This window comes from Alligator mississippiensis, chromosome 6 (genome assembly GCF_030867095.1).
Source record: "Alligator mississippiensis isolate rAllMis1 chromosome 6, rAllMis1, whole genome shotgun sequence".
NCBI classification, from domain to species: domain Eukaryota; kingdom Metazoa; phylum Chordata; order Crocodylia; family Alligatoridae; genus Alligator; species Alligator mississippiensis.
In genome coordinates, this window is record NC_081829.1 from 100,428,157 (window position 1) to 100,448,883 (window position 20,727).

The 20,727-nt window shown below is 69.1% G+C and overlaps 1 protein-coding gene across 7 annotated transcripts; it reads right to left on the reverse strand.

The window, feature by feature from the left end:
• Nucleotides 1-219: 219 nt before the first annotated feature.
• LDB1 (LIM domain binding 1) lies at nucleotides 220-20,639 on the reverse strand. Of its 7 annotated transcripts, none has more exons than XM_059730245.1 (12): nucleotides 20,503-20,639; nucleotides 8,812-8,914; nucleotides 8,035-8,079; nucleotides 7,644-7,832; nucleotides 7,446-7,521; nucleotides 7,100-7,202; nucleotides 6,065-6,237; nucleotides 5,511-5,633; nucleotides 5,157-5,240; nucleotides 3,787-3,910; nucleotides 3,407-3,549; nucleotides 220-2,466 (listed from the first exon to the last, which is right to left on the reverse strand). In XM_059730245.1, the coding sequence occupies exons 1-12, from the start codon at nucleotides 20,525-20,527 to the stop codon at nucleotides 2,236-2,238; spliced, it is 1,419 nt and encodes a 472-aa protein (XP_059586228.1). In that variant the 5' UTR covers nucleotides 20,528-20,639; the 3' UTR covers nucleotides 220-2,235. The 7 variants fall into 7 exon arrangements, with proteins under 7 accessions (XP_059586228.1, XP_059586227.1, XP_059586231.1 ...); XM_059730244.1 differs by having other exon boundaries at nucleotides 3,401-3,549; XM_059730248.1 differs by lacking the exon at nucleotides 20,503-20,639 and adding an exon at nucleotides 17,194-17,270 and having other exon boundaries at nucleotides 3,401-3,549.
• Between the last annotated feature and the right edge of the window lie 88 nt (nucleotides 20,640-20,727).

A 20,727-nucleotide genomic window follows, 5' to 3' on the forward strand; every position in this document is an offset into this window, starting at 1 on the left:
GCTTGCCGGCCCGTCACTAAGGCAGTGCAGGAAGAACGCGCCCGGACGCCGGGTTACCAACCCCGCTCGGCCCAGGGTGCAGCTCTGGCCCGGGGCCAGGCCCCGGCACTAGGCCCCAGGCCCAGGGACCGTTGGGCCGGTGCCCGGCCGCAGGCACGAGCCAGGGGCCGGCCCCGCGGGGGTGGGCGCCGCGTGGAAATCAGAGCCCGGAGCAGCGTCGAACCAAAAAGTCGCTTTTATTGGTACCGTACATGACTCATAAATGGCACAAACTATGCGGGGAGGGAGGAAAAGGCAGTATAGTGCCCGGGGGGCCGGGGGACGCGTCACCGCCTGGATCGTGCCCGGGGGGCGGGGCTGGGGTGTGTCACCATCTGTATAGCACCCAGGAGGCGGAGCTATTGCCTGTATAGTGCCCAGGGGGCGGGGCTATCATCGGTATAGTGCCCAGGGGGCGGGGCTACTGGCTGTATAGTGCCCGGGGGTAGGGTTGTCATCTGTATAGCGCCCAGGGGGCGGGGCTACTGTGCATATAGTGGGGGGCGGGGCAGGAGCCACGTGTCCTGGTCTCATCCATGCTACACGGACCCCCTCGGCCCGGCTCCTGCACCCCCGGTCCCAGCCCCGCGGCCAGGGCAGGGACAGAGCTTGCCCCAGCCCCAGGGCCACGATCCCGGGCCCTGCGAGTGCCAGGCTGGGGCTGGGAGCTGGAGGCTGCCCCCGAGCAACCAGCAACAAAACAGGGCCCCTCCAGAGCCACGCTCCCTTGCCACGGAGCTGGGCCCCTGCCCTCCAGCCACGGCCACAGCAGGAGATGGGAGGGGTGCTGCTGCTGCCCCTGCACACACAACCCCCCCAAGCCCACGCCTGGGGGCTGCCAGGACACGGCTGCCACGTGCTGCTGGGGCACGTGCAATGTGGCGGCACCTCCCAGGAGCCGTGGCACACGGGGTCCCGGGGCTGCTGCCTGGCCCGGAGGAGCCCCTCCAGGATCCGGCCTCAGGTCAGCCCCCATCAGGTCCCCCCGCCCCAGTGGGCGGATGAGCCCCCTTCATTTACACAGGCCGTGCCCGGTGCCACGTCACCCCCCAGCCCGGCCCTGCCCCAGCCTCCGGGGAAGGAACAAATCGCCTTGAAAAAAAGGAGGAGAGGAAATGGTGGCCATTGGTATTCGTGTTTCCCTAACACCGACGGAGGCAGCTGCTCTAGTGAGAACACAGGAAAGAACAGTCGCACACACTGGCTACAGCGCGCAAATGTACAAGCACGAGGTACACAAACCCGAGGGGCGGCACGGGGACGGGGACGGGGACAACAGCACACACATCCGCGGGGGCCCGGGGAAGAGGGGGCCACCCCAGCCCCACGGGGGGCGGGGGGTCCGGAGGGAAGTCTGCAAAGTCTCTCCTTGGTCTGAAGCTCTCTGAACCGGGTATAGAAAAGGAGACGCCCGAGAGGCCGAGGAGACGGTACAAAAAGTGGGGAGGGGGTGGCAGGTGTGGGGGGGCTTTTTTTTTTCTTTTTTGCTTTTTAACTTACCAGTTTAATAATATTATTAAAAAAAAAAAAAAAAAAAAAAAAGCAAACCGGGAGCCCGGGGCCGCGGCGAGAGGGGAGCGGGGGGCAGCTGGGGCGCTGGTGCCCGGCCCTGGTCCCTCCTGGCCCTGCCGCCCAGCTCCTCTGTACAAAGCTCTGCCCCCCAGCGCTCTTGGACCCCAGGCCAGGCCCCCCCGGCCCAATGCCCGCAGGAGGTGCTGCCTTGAGCGACCCCCCTGGATCAGGGGCCCAGCCCCGGCTCCCTGTGGCTGGCCCTGCGCCCCCACACCCAGCGCCCGCGGCTCTGCTGCCGGGTCCCCGGGGCGGGCGCCAGTGATCAGTCCTGGCGCGCAGCCGGCGGCGGGTTTCCAGTCGAGGGGGCTGCCGGGCGGATGAGATGGAGAGAGAAAGAGAGAGAAGAGGGGAGCAGGGGAAGGGGGGAATGAAGCCAAGCCCGCTCGCCCTGCCCCGAGGGAGAAGGGGGGTCTGGCGTGCAGAGGCAGGGGTGGCGGGACGTGTCTGGAGGGGGCCGGGGCGCCATCGCAAGCTGTCTGCAGCCTGGGGGCAGGGGGCAGGGCAGGGCCGGGCCGGCGGGCGCCCCCGGGGCCAGGCCGCGTCCCGCCGCAGTCACTCTCCTTTGCAAACGTACAGGTAGATCGGTTGGGACTCAGTCCGCGGGCGCCGGGCCGGGCCGGGCCGTTACTGGGACGCCTGCGAGGTGGGGTTCTCCGCCTTGCTCTCCTGGCTGGAGGGCGGCTTGCTGTTCCAGGGGCTGTTGGCGCCCAGGGCGGGCGAGTTGTTGAAGCTGTCCTCGTCGTCGATGCCGTTGGCCGCGTCGAACTGCGTGTTCTCCAGCCGCGTGATGAGCCGCTCGTCCTCGTCCCCGAACTCCCCGCCCATCAGCGTCGGCTCGCCCACCACCATCACATCCTGAAAGGGGAGACGGTCCCGAAACATAATCGAGGCAGAGGCGAGCCCGGCCCTCCGAGGCCTTCCCAGACCCCCGCTTGGTGCCTGCAGCCACCCTCATGGCCCCTCAAGGGCTGGCAGCGTGCCTCCCAGCCCAGCCCGGGGCAAACGCAGAAGAGAAAGCACCGGGGGTTTATCCCCGACTGTCTTTCGCCGGGCAAGGACTGGTCACTGCACAAAACTAGGAGGCAGGTCCTTTAAAACCAACACCGGGACTTGCTCTTCCACCCAGTGGGGCATGAAAGGGGAGCTCGTGGCCCCCAGGTGCGGTGGAAGCTGAGAGATCAGCCAGATTCATGTTGGACGCATGCTTGGAGGAAAGGGGCATCGGTCGCTGCTGAGCAGGGAGTGCGGGGAAGTCGCTGGGGGCATCCGTGAACTGCATCCGGCATGCCCGTGGCAGGACGGACCTGGCTCTGACCCAGCACAGGGCAGCTCCGTTCTTAGGTCCTGGACCTCAACCACCTCCACGGAGCTGGCAGCCCCCCGCACCCTCCCGCTGGGACGGGGCATCTCAACTGCCCCTGAAAGGGGACCCCATGCGGGGGGCTCGCCAGCTGGGCCCGGTCTCCCTGCGCCCCTCTCCTCCCGGGGTCCCTGCTCTAGCGCCAGGTGCTGGCACTGCCAACCGTGCCCACAGTTGAACCCCAGGCAGCAGGGACTGGGTACGCTTAGGTCCATGCGGGCACGAGCGAGCCCAGCAAGCCCCATCACCCCATGGGGGCACTGGGAGGGGTTGGGGAGCGTAGAGCCTTGCTATTCATCCTTGCAGGGAGAGGCCGTCCCTGCCCACGAGGCTGGCCGCGAGCCTGCCAGGCCCCGTGCCGCCACGGGCGGGAGGGAGAGGGCTGCGCCGGGGCCAGGAAGGAAGAGAGAATGGAAAGGGGATGCTTACAGGTACCTGACTGGAGAGGGCGAAGGTGCTGGCCGGGCTCTTCTTCTTGCTGTTGCTGTTGTTGGTGTTGCCCCCGCCTGAGCTCATGGTGCTGCCCCCCGACATCTTCCGTTTCCGGCGCTTGCTGGGCTGCTGCCGCGCCGGCTCGGCTGGGGGCACACGTCTGGTTACTGCCCCCGGCCTCCACCTGCTCCACTGCTCTCCCTCCCACCCTGCCCAGCACCACCGAGCGGGAAGGGCTAAGGACTCTTCACCGGGGACTCGGTGGCAGGGCTGGGAATGGTACCTGGGCAGGCACGGGCTCAGCCCCCCCACCCGCGGCTCCAGGCAGAGCCAGTGCTCTGGGACCCCCCCCACATAGATGGGGAAGCCGGCAGGGCCCTCACCAGGCGGTGCCACCATCCGCTGCCACTTCTGGAAGAGACAGGTCTTGAGGCAGTCGCGTGGGCTGAGGCTGTAGGTCTTGTGCCGCGACATCAGCTCCTGCATGGGCTCGAGGATCACGCAGAGCTGCGGGAGGAAGGGGTCAGGCTCGGCCTTGTACGGCGTCCAGGGGCACGGTGGGGAGGCCAGAGCCCACCACGGCCCCAACACCCTCCTGCTCCTGCCCAGCGGCCGCCCTGGGTGGACCAGGTGAGATGCCGATTTGCACGTCTCATCAACAGGCAATGACTCCTTTGCATGACTTAGCCCCACTAGCCCTTCTCCACATCCGCGCCCAGCAGCTGCATCACGGGATCACGGAGTCCGGGAGCCGCGGGGGCGCGCAGGGAGCTGCACGGTCACACCCAACCCCAGCCCAGCTTGAGGCAGGATCAGCTCCATCCAAGCCAGCCCAGATAACCCCTGCGTCCGACCTCGGTGCCGCAAGACAGTCACCCCTGACAGCCCCAGGCATTGCCCCCGCCCTGGGATACAGGGGGGCCGCGGCCACCATTGGCCTGCTGCTGCCAGGGCGTCATGGGCGCTGCAGAGAGCCCAGGCCCAGGCTGTGCCCCCGCTGCAGAGGAAGGCAAAACCCCCCAGTGCAACCAGTCTGAGCAGGGGGGAAATCCCTTCCTGCCCCAGTGCAGCATGGGGCTGAGCCTGAGCACGGGGGGCAAGACCCTCCTGCCAGGACCCTGCAGGGTCGGTGCCAGCAGGAGCGTTGGCACAGCCCAGCCCCATCCCCAGCCTGGGCTGCAGCACCCAGCGCCTCTGGGGGAGCTTTAAAAACACCCAGACACACAGAGCAGAAAGGGAAAGGGGGAGCATCCTGCACCCCCAGAACCCGGGTACCCCCCACAGCAGAGCACAGGCATCGCTGCACCTGGATCCTCCCCCGCCAGCGGCTGCCCAAAGCTGCATTTAGAGCAACAGCCCTCATGGCACCGCTCTGTGCCCCCCACCCTGGGGCTCGGCGCTAAGGGGCCTGGCAGACTCTGAGCTCCAGGACGGCAGCCAGAGACACGAGGCCTCGAGCTGCCCCTGCCAGGACCCAGAGCTGCAGCCCCCAGAGCAGCCCAGACGCCTCAGGGCCTTTGCCACGGGACAGGGCTCTCTCCTGGGCACTTCTCCACTGTGCTTGGGCCTCTGCCCTCTGCCAGCCTGCTCCGTCGCCCGGTGGCGGCGGTGGCAGCTCCTTCCCTGCATAGAGGGTCAGGTTGGGCAGCCACAAGCTCAGCCCGTGCCAGTCTTGGCTGGGGTCCCAAGACGCGGACGGAGAACCGGGGTTTCTGGCAGCCCGCCCCGCTTGCCCTCCCCATCCCACACTCACTCGGAGGTAGTTGAGGGTGGAGTTGGAGAGCCCGCAGCGCGTGATGTTCTTGGACAGCTGGTCCAGCATCTGGGGGTCCTGCGCCTGGGGGCAGACAGCGACGCATCAGCCCCCAAGCTGGGAACAGCGGCTGCGTCCCCCCACCCCAGCTCTGCCCAACCCATGCATGCAGGAGGCTGAGACCCTTTAGCCAGACTCTCCCGAGCCCCCCGGCCCAGGGGAGACAGCCCAGCACCCCCCCTCCCTTTCCCACCCTGTGGGAGACACGTGAATGCCACAACGTGCACCAGGTGTGGGCTCCCCCGGCACATGGCAACCGCGCCTGCATGTGCGTGTACACGTGTGTGCACTCACGTGCATGGCGAGGATGCTGCGGGGGATGAGTTCCCGGTGCTGCCGGATGCTGAAGTGCCACGTCTTTATCCTCATCATGTCGTCGAACATGAACTCCAGGTAGAGCCGCCCCTCCACGCACACCTGTGAAGAGGCCCCGTCATGCTGGCACCGGAGACCACCACCGTGCCCCTTCCCCGCACTGCCCACCCCCAGCCCAGGGCCCGGTAGGTCACCTTCCGCAGGGCATCACGGCCTGCGCAGTGCGCGGGGGATGCCAGGAGATGAGATGCCATGTGCGGCACCCGCCAGACGGGCAGGCACAAGCCAGCTCCCGGTGCCTGGACCCATGGGTCGTGACCGCCGGCACTTGAGCCCATTGGCGCAGCAGGCCGGGGCATAGATGGTCACAGGACGGGGTGCCCAGGCTGGCAAGGGCAACCTCCACTCACACAAGTGCCATAGAGCAGCTCTAAGGAAGTCGTGGGGACATGGGGGCAGGTCAGTCCCGGGGCCCCTGGAGGAGGAGGGCAAGTGGCGGTGGCCATGGGAGGCCGTGCAGCCGTGACCCCTACCTGGGTGAACATGGGCTTGCCGTGCTGGGTCACCATGGTGCACTGGTCACAGTCGAGGGACACGAAGTTGTTGTGGAAGGATTCCTTGGGGTGTTTCAGCACATAGTACAGCTCCGTGGCGCCCCCCTCGAAGATGCTGCGGAAGTAGCGGGGGATCAGCGTCCGGCCGATTGCTGCAGGCGGGAAGGGAAAACGGTGTCAGCCACCTTCGCCCCAGAGCCAGCCCCACCAAGCACTCCCCAGCCAGGGGACGTAAGAACATCAGAGATGCCCTGTGCGGGGTCAGACCCCGGTTCGTCCTGCCCAGTCTCCGGTGTCACGCGGGCAGAGGGTGGAGGAAAAGTGACCGGGTCTGACCCTGCTCCTCTCTCCTGCGGTCTTCAAGGTCCAGGCAGGTCTGATGCAGAGGCTGTGCCCCGCGCTCCCTGCTCAATAGCGACCGATGCCCCTGTCCCTCAAGCACGTGTCCAATCTCTCCTCCTGTGCCCCCTCCAACATCTTGTCTAAGCCGACCAGGCCTGGCCCCATCAGTCTCCCCTCACATGGAAGTCCCTCCACGGCACTCATCACCCCTGTTGCCCTTCTTTGAACCTTCTCCAGCTCCTCTAGATCCTCTTGGAGGCGTGAGACAGGCAGGGGGCATCTGCTGCCAGGACAGCGGGGCAGTCCCCCTCCTCCCCGGGGACACCAGGCAGGGTGAGGCCGGACCCCGTCTCTGCTTTCTCCGCTCTGCTTTGGGGTTTGCCTTCCAGGCCTCTGTCCCCAGGGCACCCAGCATCTCCAAGGTGCCCATCAGGTGGGTCTCTGAGCAGCCAGCTGGTTCTCCTTACCAAGCCTGTCTCCATGCCCATGCTGGGGCTATACAGCAGATCCATGCAGCCCCAGACCACACAGCCACGGACCCACAGACCCGGGGGAAGCTGGGGGCCCGGCCCTAGGTCAAGACAGCCTTTAGCCCTTGTGTAGCATCAGCCTTCGTGGGGCCGGCTCCAGGATGACCCGCGAGGACCGAGAGGCTGGCGGGGGGGCACTCACTGTATCTCTTTGGTCCATCCTCCAGGCAGAAGGTGATTGTGAGCATGGCATCGTCCTCGAAAAACTCGGTGGTGAAAGCGTCCCACCACAGGTTGTCGCACTCCTGGGTGGAAAACATGGCGGCATCTGGGCATGGCCAGGCCTCCACACCCCTGGCCGGAGCTCAGGAGCCCAGCTGAGCACATGAGGAAGGGGCAGGGTCTTCCAGGGGCTGGGCACCAAGTACCACCCATATGACCATCTTGGCACCCCCTCTGCCCCAGCCAGGTCCTACCCTGACCTCCCCTATGTTGCCTGGGCCCCCAAGACCCTCTCCCAGGCCCCTGACCCCTTCCCAGGCCCACACCTCTGTCCAGTTCTGCAGCCGCTTGTTGAGCTCAAATATCCGGTAGTCGGTCTGGTTCCCGTACGGCGTGTGCCTCCTGCCGGGAGAGCGCAGGGCGCTGTCAGAGCCAGGCGAGGGGCAGGCGACAGGCCCTGCGCCCCCCCAGCAGCCCGGGCACAGGACGCTTAGTCTCCCAGCTGCGCCAGCCCAGCCGCGTACCCGTGGGGCTCAGGGCTCTGTCCCTGGGACCGAAGGGGCTGTGTGGGGGCAGGACGGCCCTGCCTGCCCCCCTGCAAATTGGACACCAGCACCAGGGGCGTGCCCAGACCCCGAGGTGCCCAGGCGGATGTATGGTGCTGCCCCCCCAGCCAGCACAGGGGGCAGGAGCTGAGGAGGCATCGGCAGCTGCTGCATGGACACAACAGGCGTGTGCCACCACGAGCGTGACAGCACCCAGCAGGGGGCAGCTGTGCCCACACGTATACACCACGCGGGCACACGCTCCTCCGAGCACCCAGCAGGGAGGCAGCTCCCTGCACACACACGCATGCACACGCAGGGCTCAGCTGCCAGGCCTGTGCGTGCCTCCCCCACCGCAGCTCCTACTTACCCGATGCCAGGCTCCAGGTACGTCGGCGGGTACATGGGTGTGGGACTGTGGAGACACAAGCAAGCACGAGGGTGCTGGACCTGACCCGATGGGCACCAGCACTGGGCCCGGGGGGCGCTCGGGGGAATAGAGACCAGGGAACTGAGGGGACTCTCCATCACTGCAGGGTTCAAGGAGAGGCAGGACGGGCACTGGGGGGGGAGGATCCAGGTGCAGCAATGCCCATGCTCCGCTGTGGGGTGTCCTGTGCTGGTTGCTCCCCCCCACACCCCTTTCTATTCCATGTGTCGGGGGTCGAAGCCTCCCCCCAAGGCAGCGCGGGATGGGGCTGGGCTGTGCCAGTGCTTCTGCTGCACCAACCCCGCAGGGTCCTGGTGGAGGGTCTTGCCCCCGCGCTCAGGCTCAGCCCCACGCTGCACTGGGGCAGGAAGGGCTTTCCCCTCTGCTCAGACTGGTGTGTACTGGAGGGGTTTGCCTTCCTCTGCAGCGGGGGCACAGCCTGGCCTGGGCTCTCTGCAGCGCCCACGACCCCCCCCAGCAGCAGCAGCACGTTGATGCCTGTGGCCCTCCTCTATTGCGGAGGCGGGGGCGATGCCAGGGGCTGTGTCAGGGCGACTGTACCGTGCGTCTCTGAGGTCGGACACAGGGTTTGTCTGGGCTGGTTTGGACGGGGCTGGTCCTGCTCAGGACTGGACGTGACCCTGCAGGTCCCTGCCCGCTCCGCGGCCCTGGCACTCTATGACCGTGTGACGCCTCCCCCCACGCAGCCCCACTCACCCCACATCTCGATCCAGCATGGTGCCTGGGTGGAAGGGGGGGAAGGCGTTGCCGTTGGGGGGCTCCTTTGGCGAGTACAGCTTGAACGACTTGGAGGAACAGCCTGGGGGAGAGACGATGGGCAGGTCAGTGCAGCTTGTGGCCCCGAACCCTGGCAGCACAGAGGGGCCAGCCCCATGAAGCCCCCCCAAGACCCTCTCCTGGCAGGTGCCAACCCCCCTTTCTGCCTCCCCCAGCCAGGATCGGGGCCCAGCCCCTCCCACCCGGCGCCAGCCCAGCCCCCAGAGAGAGCCCAGCGCTGATCCCAACCCGGCCTCTCTGGAGCCGCCGTGTCTGGGCAGCGCTGGTGTCTGAGCGCGACGGGGCTGGAGCTGGTGCCCTGCGCCCGGGAGCCAGCCAAGGGCCCGCGATGGCGGGGGGGGCGCAGCTGCAGCAGGGGCATCACTCGCGGGTCAGTGGGCTGCAGCTATGCAAGGGAGGGGCCCGGTGCCAGCCCTGGCAGGAGCCAGCCTCGGCCTGGTAAAATCAATGCGTCGCAGCTCGCGCAGCCCCCAGCACCCCCGCACAGGTCTCTGCTGCCCCAGGCTGGGGGTGGGAGTGGGCCTGATCCTGACCCAGCAGCTCCTGGAACCCCTCCAGCCTCTGGCGCCCGTGTCCCAGCTCTCCCCATCCCTGCCTCAATTTCCCCACCCGTGCCAGTGCCCGGGGAGCACCCTTGCTGGGCTGTGTCCTTCCTACAGCGGACCCGTGCGGCTGGGGAAGGCCAGGCCTGGCCGGCGGGGAGTTTGTAGCCACCCCCAGCCCCCCAAGCCCTCGCCCACCTCGAGCCCCACCGCACCGGGACCGGGCACAGCACAGATAGACAAGCCTGCATCGGCTCTGGGTCCCCCCCAGCAGCTCAGGGCCGTCTCCCCCACCCCCAGCTCAGCCCCGTCCAGGGCGGCAGTACGGCGCAGCGGTCGGAGCCTGGCCTCTATTCCCAGCTGGGCAAAGAGCAGGAGGCTGGGGCTAGGACGCCTGGGCCCTCTCCCGGCCCTGCAGAGACGGGGGGCTAGCGGGTTAAGTGCGGGGGGCTGGGACCTGGACTCCTGGGGTCTCTCAGCGTCAGGGAACAGCACCCGGGCTCCGGCGACACCGTGCCACCCCACTGCGCGCCTCAGGTTCCCGGCCTCGGGGCGACGATTGGCACCCCGCTCCGGCAGGGCAGAGGGGCGCTGCTCCAAGGTCAGACACGGGGCTTTGTCAGGTTTTGGTTTTGTCAGGGTGGATCCTGCCCCAGGCAGGGCTTGGATTGGATGCGACCCCGCAGCTCCCAGCCAGCGCCGCGGCCCTGGGACTCGCATGCGGCCAAGGGGCCGATGGTGTCTGCAGGGGAAACGCGGCGTCATCACGTTTCAGCATGAAAAGGGACGGTCCCAGGCAGCCTGCGAAGCTGCACAGCAGCTTAAGTGCGGGGGCCGAGGGGGAGCGGAGCCGACGCTGGGTCCAGCCCCTGTGCTGCCCGGGCCCGTGGGCGGAGAGCGGCTTTCCTGAGCAAAACAGGGGAAAGCAGCGGGGCCGCAGCCACCAACGCCCTGCTGCCGCCGGGGGTCACGGGTGCTGCAGAGAGCCCAGACCAGGCTGGGCCCCCGCTGCAGAGGAAGGACATCCCCCCCCACTGCAAACCAGTCTGAGCAGGGGGAAATCCCTTCCTGCCCAGTGCAGCTGGGGCTGAGCCCGAGCGTGGGGGCAAGACCCCCCAGCCAGGACCCTGCGGGGTCGGTGCCAGCAGGAGCACTGGCACAGCCCCATCCCCAGCGCCTCTGGGGGAGGATTAAAACCCCCCGACACGTGGAGCAGAAAGGTGGGGGCTGTTCCAGCAGCACACGTCGTGCCGCTTTGCTCACACATGTGAAGCCGTGTTTGGAGAGGAATCACCGGGCCCGTAACAGGCACAAAACCGGCTTGGAAAACCAGCTTTTAGGAGCGAAGCCAAATGGCCTGAGAGGTTCTGGGCGCGGGGAGCCCGAGACAGACGGGGGCAGAGAGCCAGGGTGGCGCTGAGACCCGACCGCGCCATCCCGGCCCCCGGCGGGGTGCTCCCTGCAGGCTGGGCCAGGGGGGGCCGAGGGGAGCACCCGGCCGTGCCACCGGCTCAGCGCTCGGACGGGACCCGCTGCACGAAGCGGCCGCCCACCGTGGCCAAGCGGACCCAGGTCTGTGCCGGGAGCATCCCCCAGCGCGGGGCACCAAACCTCCCCCCCCCGCACAGACACGTCCCCGAGGGTGGCGGGGACTGACCTGTACTCCAGGTTAGCCCTGGACCCTCCCCAAATACCACCGCCACCCCCTTCCCCTGCACAATCCACTGCTCTGCTTTCTGCCACCCGCCCTCTGCTGCTCTCCCGTCCGCTCCCTCCCTGACTCCCACGTGTCACACACGCAGAGGCTGCCTGTGCCACTTGTCAGACGTGTGCCACAGGTTGGCTGGCCCTGCTCCAGACAGCAGTGCTCCGTGGCATGCAGCTGCCGCAGCCCCCCGCCCCCGTGCAAGGTATTTCAGGTCAAACAAAAGCCACTTTAGTAGCGAGCCCCCTCCCTCCCCCCCAGCATCTGCTCTCACCCACGCACCGGAGTCACCCCGGTCTGACACACCCAAGGACCCTGCCCTGGGCAGCCTCCTGCCTCCCAGACCCACGCACCACCCAGCACCGTCGCCCCGCTGCATCCCCTGCACAAGCCCTGGGACATTCGGGACATTTCCAGCAAGGCAGCACCGGGCACAGCTGGCAGCACGTGCCTCTGCACCTGCCCGGAGAGGATCCTGGGAGGATCGGGGCCTCGGGTCCCTCCCGGTCCAGGCTCCCCTCCTGGGCACCACTCGGGCTGGGGCAGCCTCTCCCCTGGGAATTCCCATTCCCACGGGTCTTGCTAGTGCCCGGGCAAGGAGTCCTGTCGCACCCGTCCCCAGGGTCGCAATAAACCTGCTGCTGGTCTGAGCCCTCCCTGGGGCTTCCTGCTCCTCCGGGACGCACCGCCAGCTCCCTGCAAGCTCAGGAACACACGCACGTGCACACGTGCACCCCTCTGCCTGCATCAGCCTCAGGAACGCCTATGCACCCGTGCACACACACACATCTGCACGCACGCGTGCACACCCCTCTGCCTGTATCAGCCTCAGGAGTGCAAAGACACACACACATCCCTTTACCTGTATCAGCCTCAGAAACACACAAGCAGACACGCATGCATGCACACCCCCCTCACCCCTGCCTATATCAGCCTGATGAACACCCTCCACCCCTCACTTTGCCCCGCATGCCCTCTGCCCCAGCACTGGGACGCCGGCTCCAACACCCCCTGCACCCCTGCGAGGGCACTGCCCAGCCCCAGCAGATGCAAACAACGCATCGTCATTGCGGGCGGCTACGGCCAGGCCCCCCACGCTTGGAGCAGGCCGGAGACGAGGGGCCGGGGTGCAACGGGGGGCCAAATGCCTGGGGCCACTCCCGGGGTGCATGCCTCTTGCAGGCAATGTCTTCCAGCTACGCACTTGGCCGGGGGGAGCCAGCATCAGGGTCTGGCCCCATTGCTCTGACTCCCCCAGACCTGCTGGGGGTCGGGGTGGGCCAGCCCCCGCTGGAGCCCAGCCCCACCACGGCCCAGGCACTCGCTCCCAGCCTGCACCGCTGCAGCCCTGCCGGCCCGCCTACATTTGCATCAGGACAGCGGTGCATGCCGGGACGCTCCGCCTGCCGCCTGCCAGAGGTGGGGCCGGCCCCGCCAGGCCTGGCCAGCCGTGGGGAGACCGCCGGCTCCCCGTGCCCGACGCAGCTCCCCCGCCTCCGGCACAGCCCCGCCAGGCCGACCTGCTGCCTTGCAACCCGGCTGGGCCCAGGGCTGGCACCCACGGGATTGGCACGAGGGCAGCAGGAAGCACGCGCGGTTTGTGACACCCCCACGCTGCCCCCTGCTCGGGGCAGGCCCGTGGCATCATCCCGGGGGACTGGGGCCAGGGAAGGGAGGCTGCAGCTGGGCTGGGCTGGGCTGTCCCATGGGCCCCGATCCTGAGCGCAAGAGCTGTGATGCCAGCCGCCAGCAGTGCCCCCCTGCCCCAGGACCCCCCCTGGGCCGGGGTGCCATGCTGGCCCCCAGGTTCCCCACTCCCCACGCAGCTGCGAGGAAAACCAACCGAGGCTGCAATGCTCTCTGCACCCCGGGTGCTGGGGCTCCGCGGCACGCTGCCCGCTCCCTGGCAGCTCCAGCCGCCCCCACCCCGTGCTGGGGGCACAGCGACGACGCAGCCGGGCACCGGATCCACGAGGCTGCCTCGCTCTGCCCGCCCCAGCGCCAGGGAGCAGGAGCCTCGAGCCCAACGGAGCCGGGGAATCTCCCTGCAGCGTCGGGGCCAGGACTGGCCCTGGGCTGCAGCGGGCAGGGACCCGCGCCCCAACCCGGTCATCGTCCCGTGCCAGGGACCCTCCAGGAGGCTGTGGGCAGGCACGGGCCTGATTCTGTGAGTGCTGAGTGACCAGCCCAGCACCCAGGGCCCAGGCATCGCCATCTGCCTCCCCCCGAAACGTGCAGGGGCAGGCCGGATTCCTCCCCCCAAACGGATCCAGGGATCGGGGCCGCTCTGGTGCTGCCCGCGTCTCCCCCCCGGGGCCCAACTCTGCACCCACCTGCTCCAGCCAGGCCGGGGACAAGGGTCCAGCAGAGACCCCAAGCCCTGCCGGAGCCAGGGGAAGATGCTGGATGGGACCCGACTGGGATGCCAGGGCCAGGGGCCCGCAGCCAACCCCCGACACACGCAGCGGCTCGGTGCTGCGGCCGCGCCGCACTCAGCGCTGTACGTCTGCAGAACACAACAGACACCCGCGCCGGGGGGACAGCTCACTCCGTCACACAGCTCAGCCAGGACGAGGCGGCCGGACCCTGCACCCCTCGCCCCTCTGCTGACAACAGAGCAGGGGTCCAGCCTGCCCCCCGGCCGTGCTGACGAGCGAGCCTCGTTAGCCCACGCAGCCTGGCACCACCTGCACCTGTGCCCGTGCCAGCCCCGCAGCCGGGCACGTCCCTGACAGAGCAGGGCAAGAGCCCCCAGAGTAGTCCCCTGCGGGCCCGGGCACAAAGTCACTAGTGCCACGAGTGTGCCGTGCTCAGCCCCACGCCCACGACAGCACATGCAGGACAGGACCGGCGGGTCCAGTGCTTGGGGGGGGCCCTCAGGAGCTTCACAATGAAGGGGCCACATGCCGGTGTGGGGGTGGCACTGCCCCCCAACAGGTGCTCGGGGGCAAGGAGCAGCTGCCGGGGCTCGGACGCCCCCCATTTTCCCGCGCCGGAACCGTGCACATGCAGCCGCCGGGAAGCGTCTGGGAGGGGCTGGGGGGCCCGGCCGCGCGTGGACAAACTTTCCGGCCCACGGAGCCCGGCTCCCGCCTCCCCCCGGCCCCGGCACAGCCCCCGCTCGCCGGCGCACTGACACCCGCCAGGGCACGGAGCGGGGCCGGGCTGAGCCGAACCGAGCCGGGCACCCGGCGCCCGCACCGCTGCCCCCGTGGCCCGTGGGCACTTACCGGGGAGAAGGCAGCGGCTGCAAACTTAGCAGGCGTCGGCGGTGCCCGGCTGCCAGGCCATGGAGCTGGCAGGGGCCGGGGGAGGCGGTGGCGAAGTTCCCCGGGGCCGGGGCTCCCGGCAGGCCGCAGGCCGGCTCCGCGAGCGCACCGAGCCCTTTGTTTGCGAGCTTCCCCCTGAACAATGGCTGCTGCCGCCGTCGCCACTGCCCGCAGGGCCTCGCCGGGCTGGGGGCTCCGCGCCGGTGCGCACGGCTGGGCGGGCACCGTCGCCCGCACGGCCTCCGCCCCGCGCCCCGCCGCGCCCCGCCGCGCCCCGCCGCGCGCCCTCCTCCCCGGCTCCGGCTCGGCTCCGGGGGCTGCGCTCCGCACGGGCAGGAGGAGGCGGGGAGAGGGAGGGCTGTGCCGCGCACAGCCTGAGAAAAACAAAAGCCCGAGCCAGCCCCAGACGGCGCCGGGCAACCCCAGCGCCCCGGCCCCCCGGCAGCTTGAGGGGGACCCGGGCTCTGCCCCGGGGGGCTTCCCCAGGAGCCCCGGGGGGCTGGGCTTTGGGGGGCACCCCCTGAGCTGCCGGGGTGCACGGCCTGGTCAGGCCAGCGAGGAACCGGCTGGGACACGCCGGGCACCTCTCGGACACCCCAGGACGGAGGGTCCCGGCAGTGCCACGCGTGGCCCCAGCACACACTGACTCACAGCAGCTTGTGCGCGGAGCCAACGCTGGCGGCCGACCCCGCGCCCGCCCTGGGCACCTTTGCAAAACCATACAGACAATAACCCATTTCCAGCCCTGGCTGCATTAGGGCTCGACCCGATAATGCCCGGGTCCGGGTCAGTGCCGGCAGGGGAACGAGTGGGGTCGGACAGGCCCCGTCAGCCTGGGCTGGGGCGGGGGGCTGCAATGAGCCTGCCCCCTCGACCCCAGGGCCCTGGGTTCACGTCCAGCTTGGGCCAGCCGGGAAGGCCGTGCCCAGCCTGGGACCACGGCTTGTGCCATCCTCCGGGCACGGGGCTGCCAGGTGCCTGCCCTTCTGCCCAGAGGAGTCTGCCCTGGCCTGTCCCTCCACCATCCTGCCACCCCGCGCCACAGCCCTGCCCTGCCCTGTCCTGGCCGAGCTGCACTCGCCACGCTCTCTCCCAATCTGACCCGTGTCCCGAGCCCCAGACCGGCCAGCCGCCGGCAGCACGCGTGGTGCCACCCCCCTGTACTCAGAAACACGCGTCCTAATGCCACGAAACCAACTTCACAGCTCTGACACCGCAGCAGCCTCAGGGGCTCGTCGCTGGCCCGGGGAGCCAGGACCCGGCTGCTTCGGAAGGCCCGAAAACCTCTGTTCTCGCACGAGGAGCCCAGGCCCCAGCACGGCCCAGTGCGCTGAGCACAAGCTCCAGCTCCTCCTCCGCCACCGACTCACACAGCCCTGGGCAAGTCCCCTCATCTCCCCCAGTGCCCCTGCGCCAGGCACGGAGCAAGCCAAGCCACTCGCTTGCCCTTGCCTTAGTAAAAGCCTCCCGCGATGAGGCTGTGCCCCACAGAGCCACTGGGCTAGGCTGGTGCTCCAGGCACCCGCAGGGCTGCAGCCCCGGCCCCAGGTACCCAGTGGTGGCAGGGAGAGAGGGGAGCCGGGGGTCAAGGCAGGAGACACAGCAATGCAGCAAAAGCTCCTGGTACTGCTTTCCAGAGATGCCGGCTCCGGGCTCGGGCCATGGCAGGGCCGCGCGCAGAGACTCAGACCTCCTGGGCCGGCCACGGGTCCGAGGAGAATTTCTGGCATGCGAAGAAAGCTGAATTTCTTCAAAATGAGCAAATCAACAGCCCCTCGCCCCTGGGGCCTGGCAGCGCGGGGGTGCAAGGTGTGACCTGCCCAGCCCGGCGCTCGAGGCATCGGCACCGCCCAACTGGCTGAGGGCCCGTGCCCTGGGCCCCAGAGGCTGTGCCAGGCCCGGCGCTGCACACAGCAGCAGAGCAGGTCCCTGGAGGTGCAGACGTGGGGCGGGCGCGCGGGAGTGCCCCCCGCTCAACTCACACCCGGGGAGTCTCTCAGGGCAGCCTGCGAGCGAGGGCTGGCGGGGTGCGCCGCAGGGGCTGGGGAAGGCACCTGCATGGGCACTGCACACACGCATGTGCACTTGCAGACACACATGCATACATACAAAGACGTACACACTTCCACACAGGCACACACATGCGTGCAGACATGCACGCTAGCACACATGCATGCAAACACATACCTGCAGAGATACACATGCAGAGACATGCACGCTCTTGCACCCATACATGCATAGACACATGCACACACCTGCAAAAACACACACACATGCACGCGTGCATGCAACGGCACGCACATACTTGCATGCATGCACACAAACGTACGTGCACGCACGCAGAGAGATGCACACACACGCACAATTCATCTAGCTGCCGGCGCCGCCGCCAGGGACTGAGCCCAGGCACCTCGGGAGATGAAACCTGACTCCCTGCAGCTGAAGCCGAGGAGCCGCAGCTGGGCCGCGCCACCCCCACCGCCGCCAGGCCCCTGGGGGGGGAGCCAGCACACGCTGCCAAGGGGCTGCCCGCATCCGGTGCTCCCGCAGCGCACGCCCCCACACCCGTGTCAGCGCGGTGCAGGCAGGCACAGACCAGCACAGGCCTGTGCGCACCCAGGAGCACACCCATACGCGGGCACTTGCACGCAGGCCTCTGCACGCTGCCCTTGGCCAGGCCTTCCCCACGACCCCTGCCGAGGGGCCCGCAGACACAAGGACACGACACAGGGGACATGGCTGGGCCCGGCGACCTAGAGCCCTGGGGCGCAAAGAGGCCACCAACCTCGGTGTGGAGAGCGGCCTGACCAGGTGGCCCTGGGTGCGAGGCACTGGCACCCCTGCGCACCCCGTCCTGCCCATGCCGGCGACAGCGCCCCAGTGCAGCTGCTCGAGTTGCTCCTGGTGACCGTGGAGTTAATAATTAACGAGGCGCGGGGGAGGAGAGCCCACAGGCACCGCCCTACCCTTGCCTGGGCCCCAGATGCGGCCACCTCTGGGGTGGAGCAGGGCAGGCAGCTCCTGGATCCTAGCCGAGGCTGCTGCTGTAGCACGAGGCCTGCCGGGTGCTTGCACTAGCGTGTGCAAGGCCTAGGCCGGGGTAGAGAACTCAGGCCCTGGGGGTCTCCAGGCTGCTCCCTGCTGCCCCCTCCCACCCTCCCTGCGTGGTAGGGACCTCACGGGGCCTCAACTGGGGCAGAGACAGCCCCGGGGGAGGGGGGGGGGCATCCCAGACACTGCACATGCATGGGAGCATGCACATGCATGCACCTCCACTCCTGTGCAGTCCAGCTGCCGACCCTACCCTGCACACATGTGCAAGTGGGCACGTATGTGTGTCCACATGTACCTGCATGTGTGCACCCCCGCTGCCTATCCAGCCCTGCACACATGTACAACTAGACATTTATGTGTGTACACACACACGCACCTGCACACGTGTGCACCACTGCTGCCTTCCTAACCCAGCAGACATGTGTAACTGGGCATGTATGTGTACACACATGTGCACCTGCACGCACATGCACCCCTGCTGCCTACCCAACGCTACACACACACGCAACTGGATATGTCTGTGTGCACACATGTGCGCCTGTGTGCACCCCTGCTGCCTATCCAGCCATGCGCGCACACACAGAACCACTCATGGATGCACCAGCACACGCATACACCCAGACTGCCTATCCAAACTTGCACACACATGCATCTGCACATGGGTACCCCTCTGCTGCCTACCCAACTCGCTGCACCCAAGCAACGGGATACATAGGTATGCACACAAACACACGTGCACCTGCACACACAGGCAACCAGACACGTACATGCACACACACATATGCACTAGCACATACGTGCATCCCTGCAGCCTTCCCAGCCCCCCGATGACACGAGTGACGCGCCTGGCACACGGGCCCTGATCCTGGCCCGGCCCCCCGTGGAGCTGGAGCCCCCCAGCCCCTGGGCTCCCTGCAGCTGGGACGTGCTGGGAGGGGGCTCCGGGCGCCTGCTCCAGAGAGAGGAGACTCCCCGGCCCCCGCGCCCGAGCCGGTTTGTCAGGCCCAGCGCCAGGCCTCGTCCGGGGCCACCGACTGACTCACCAGGCCCGGGGGCAGCCACGCCGGTCTCCCAGAGCTCACGTCCCAGGTGCTCGGCCCCGCCACGCGTGCACGCAGCAACACGTCCTCCACTCGGCCCTGCTCACCCCTGCGACAGGCGAGGGAGAGCGTAGCCTCATGCGCGGCTGCCGGCAGGGAAACTGAGGCAGGGGCCCCAGGGACCAGACCCCGGCACAGCCCCTTCCCAAACCAGCTGCAGGACCCAGGGCGGCAGGGAGGCCCTGGGGGAGGGGGCTGTTATCAGCAGGCGCCAGGCGGGTGGGGCTGGCGGGAGCAGCCCTGGCCGCAGAGATTAAGGCCCTTGGTGCCAGGCACGTGGCAGAGCTGGGGGGGACGTGCCCCCCAGAGAGGGGGTCCCCGCATCCGGTGGGGACGAGGCAGAGCCGGGGGGCCGGGGCTCCTGCGGCTCTGCCCCTGCCCAGCGCCAGCCGGAAGCCGCTGGCCGGCCGTGCTGCGGGATGATAACGGCAGGCCGGAGGCAGCAGAGGGGCCTCTGACCCCAGCAGCGTCTGTCCGATCTCCCCAGCCCGGGCCCTGCCTTCCAGCCGGCCCGGGGGGCACGGAGCCTGGGACAGACCCCGCGCCCCAGGCAGCTGGACCGGGCCCCCAGACAAGGGGGAGGATGCGGCGGCTACCACCCCTGCCACTGGGGAACGGCCCCGGTGCACACAGGCCCCAGGCCCCCCCCGGCACACGTGGGCAGCAGCCAAGGGACCGTCAGGAGCTTGCCAGGGCCTGGAGGCGCAAGGAGGCCCCCGCCCGCCCAGCTCAGTCCTGCGGGGGACAGGGCAACACCCCAGACCCCACACGCCTGCAGCCTGCCAGCATGGGCTGGGCACACACGTACCCATCACACGTGTACTCATGCATGCATGCGCCGAACACGCGTGCACACCCATGGCCAGCTCTGGTTCCTTGCCGCCCTGCCTGCTGGTGCCTGGGGTCTGCCTTGCCGCAGCCTCCGCGGTCATGCGGTAATGGCGTGGCAGGCGAGGGCATCCCCGGGCACCATCCGCTCGCCCCAAGAGCGGCGTCAGCTGCCAGGCCCCGGGGGGCAGGAACAAACTCGGTCCCTGCGGGCCAGCCCGCATGCTCCAGGCCCGGCTGCCCCGCGGGCTGGGGTCAGGAAGGGGACTTCCCGCTGCAGCGCGGGCGGGCGGGCGGGCGGGCGGCTGACGGGAAGGCCGAGGGCAGGAGGCGGCGGCTGTGGGTGCAGCCACGCTGGCACGGGCAGCTCCCCCCTGCCCGGGGAGAGCAGTCCTGCGTCCCGGGGGCGCCGCCGGGCTCGGTGCCGGGGGGAGGCGGGGGGCCGTTACTATGGGGAAAGCCCCGCAGCGCTCGGGAAGCCGCGGCCCCCAGAGGTCAGGAGGAGGCTGGCGCGCGGCCCAGCCGCCCTGCCCGGGCCCGGCCTGGCGGAGCCGCGCGGGGGGGCCGCAGCGCGGGCGGGAGGGGCGCGGGGGGCGGCGCAGGGCCCGCTCCCCCCCGGCTTGTTTACGTCTCTGCTTCTCCTCCCGCTGCGCTGCCAGGATTCCTGCGCGTCCATCTTGGCAGCCGGGGGACCCGCGCACACACACACGCACACACACATGTGCACGCCCGCACGCAGGCACACACTCGCGGGCAGGCACGGGTGGGCTGTGCACGCACACCCGCGCACCCTTGCGTGTGCGCACAGGCGTGTGTCTGCACGCACGCGTATGCGCACACATGTGTGTCTGCATGTACGTGTGGTCTCGGCTGTGCACACGCGGCCCCCCCCCCGAACCGCCCGAGCCCCTGCACACCGGGGGGGGGGGGGGGGGGGTCTGTGCCCCGCTCCCCGCACACGGGCCAGTGTGCGCACACACGCAGGCCCACACGCACGCACGCACGGCTGCACACGCGCCCCTCCCCGCCCCTCCCCCCGGGGGCCCCGAGGGCACGGCGCCCCGGCCCCGATCCCGGCCCGGGGGGTGGGGGGGGCGGGCGCGCGCACTCACCGGGGCAGGCGCAGCCCACTGACATCTTCGCTCACATGCCGGGCCGCGCCGCGCGCTCCCGCTGCTCCGCGCGCCGCCGCCGCCGCCGCCGGGGAGGAGGAGGCGGCCGAGGAGGAGGCGGAGGAGCGGCGGCGGGAGCGCGCGCGGGGGGCGGGGAGGGGGAGGGGCGGGCGCGCGCCGCTCCGGATCCGGCAGCTTCCGCGCGCGCCCCCGCCGCCCGGGACC

Coding starts and splice junctions, on each gene's coding strand:
- LDB1 (XM_059730246.1), bottom strand. CDS start 20,244: ATGCAGACACACATGTGTGCGCATACGCGTGCGTGCAGACACACGCCT.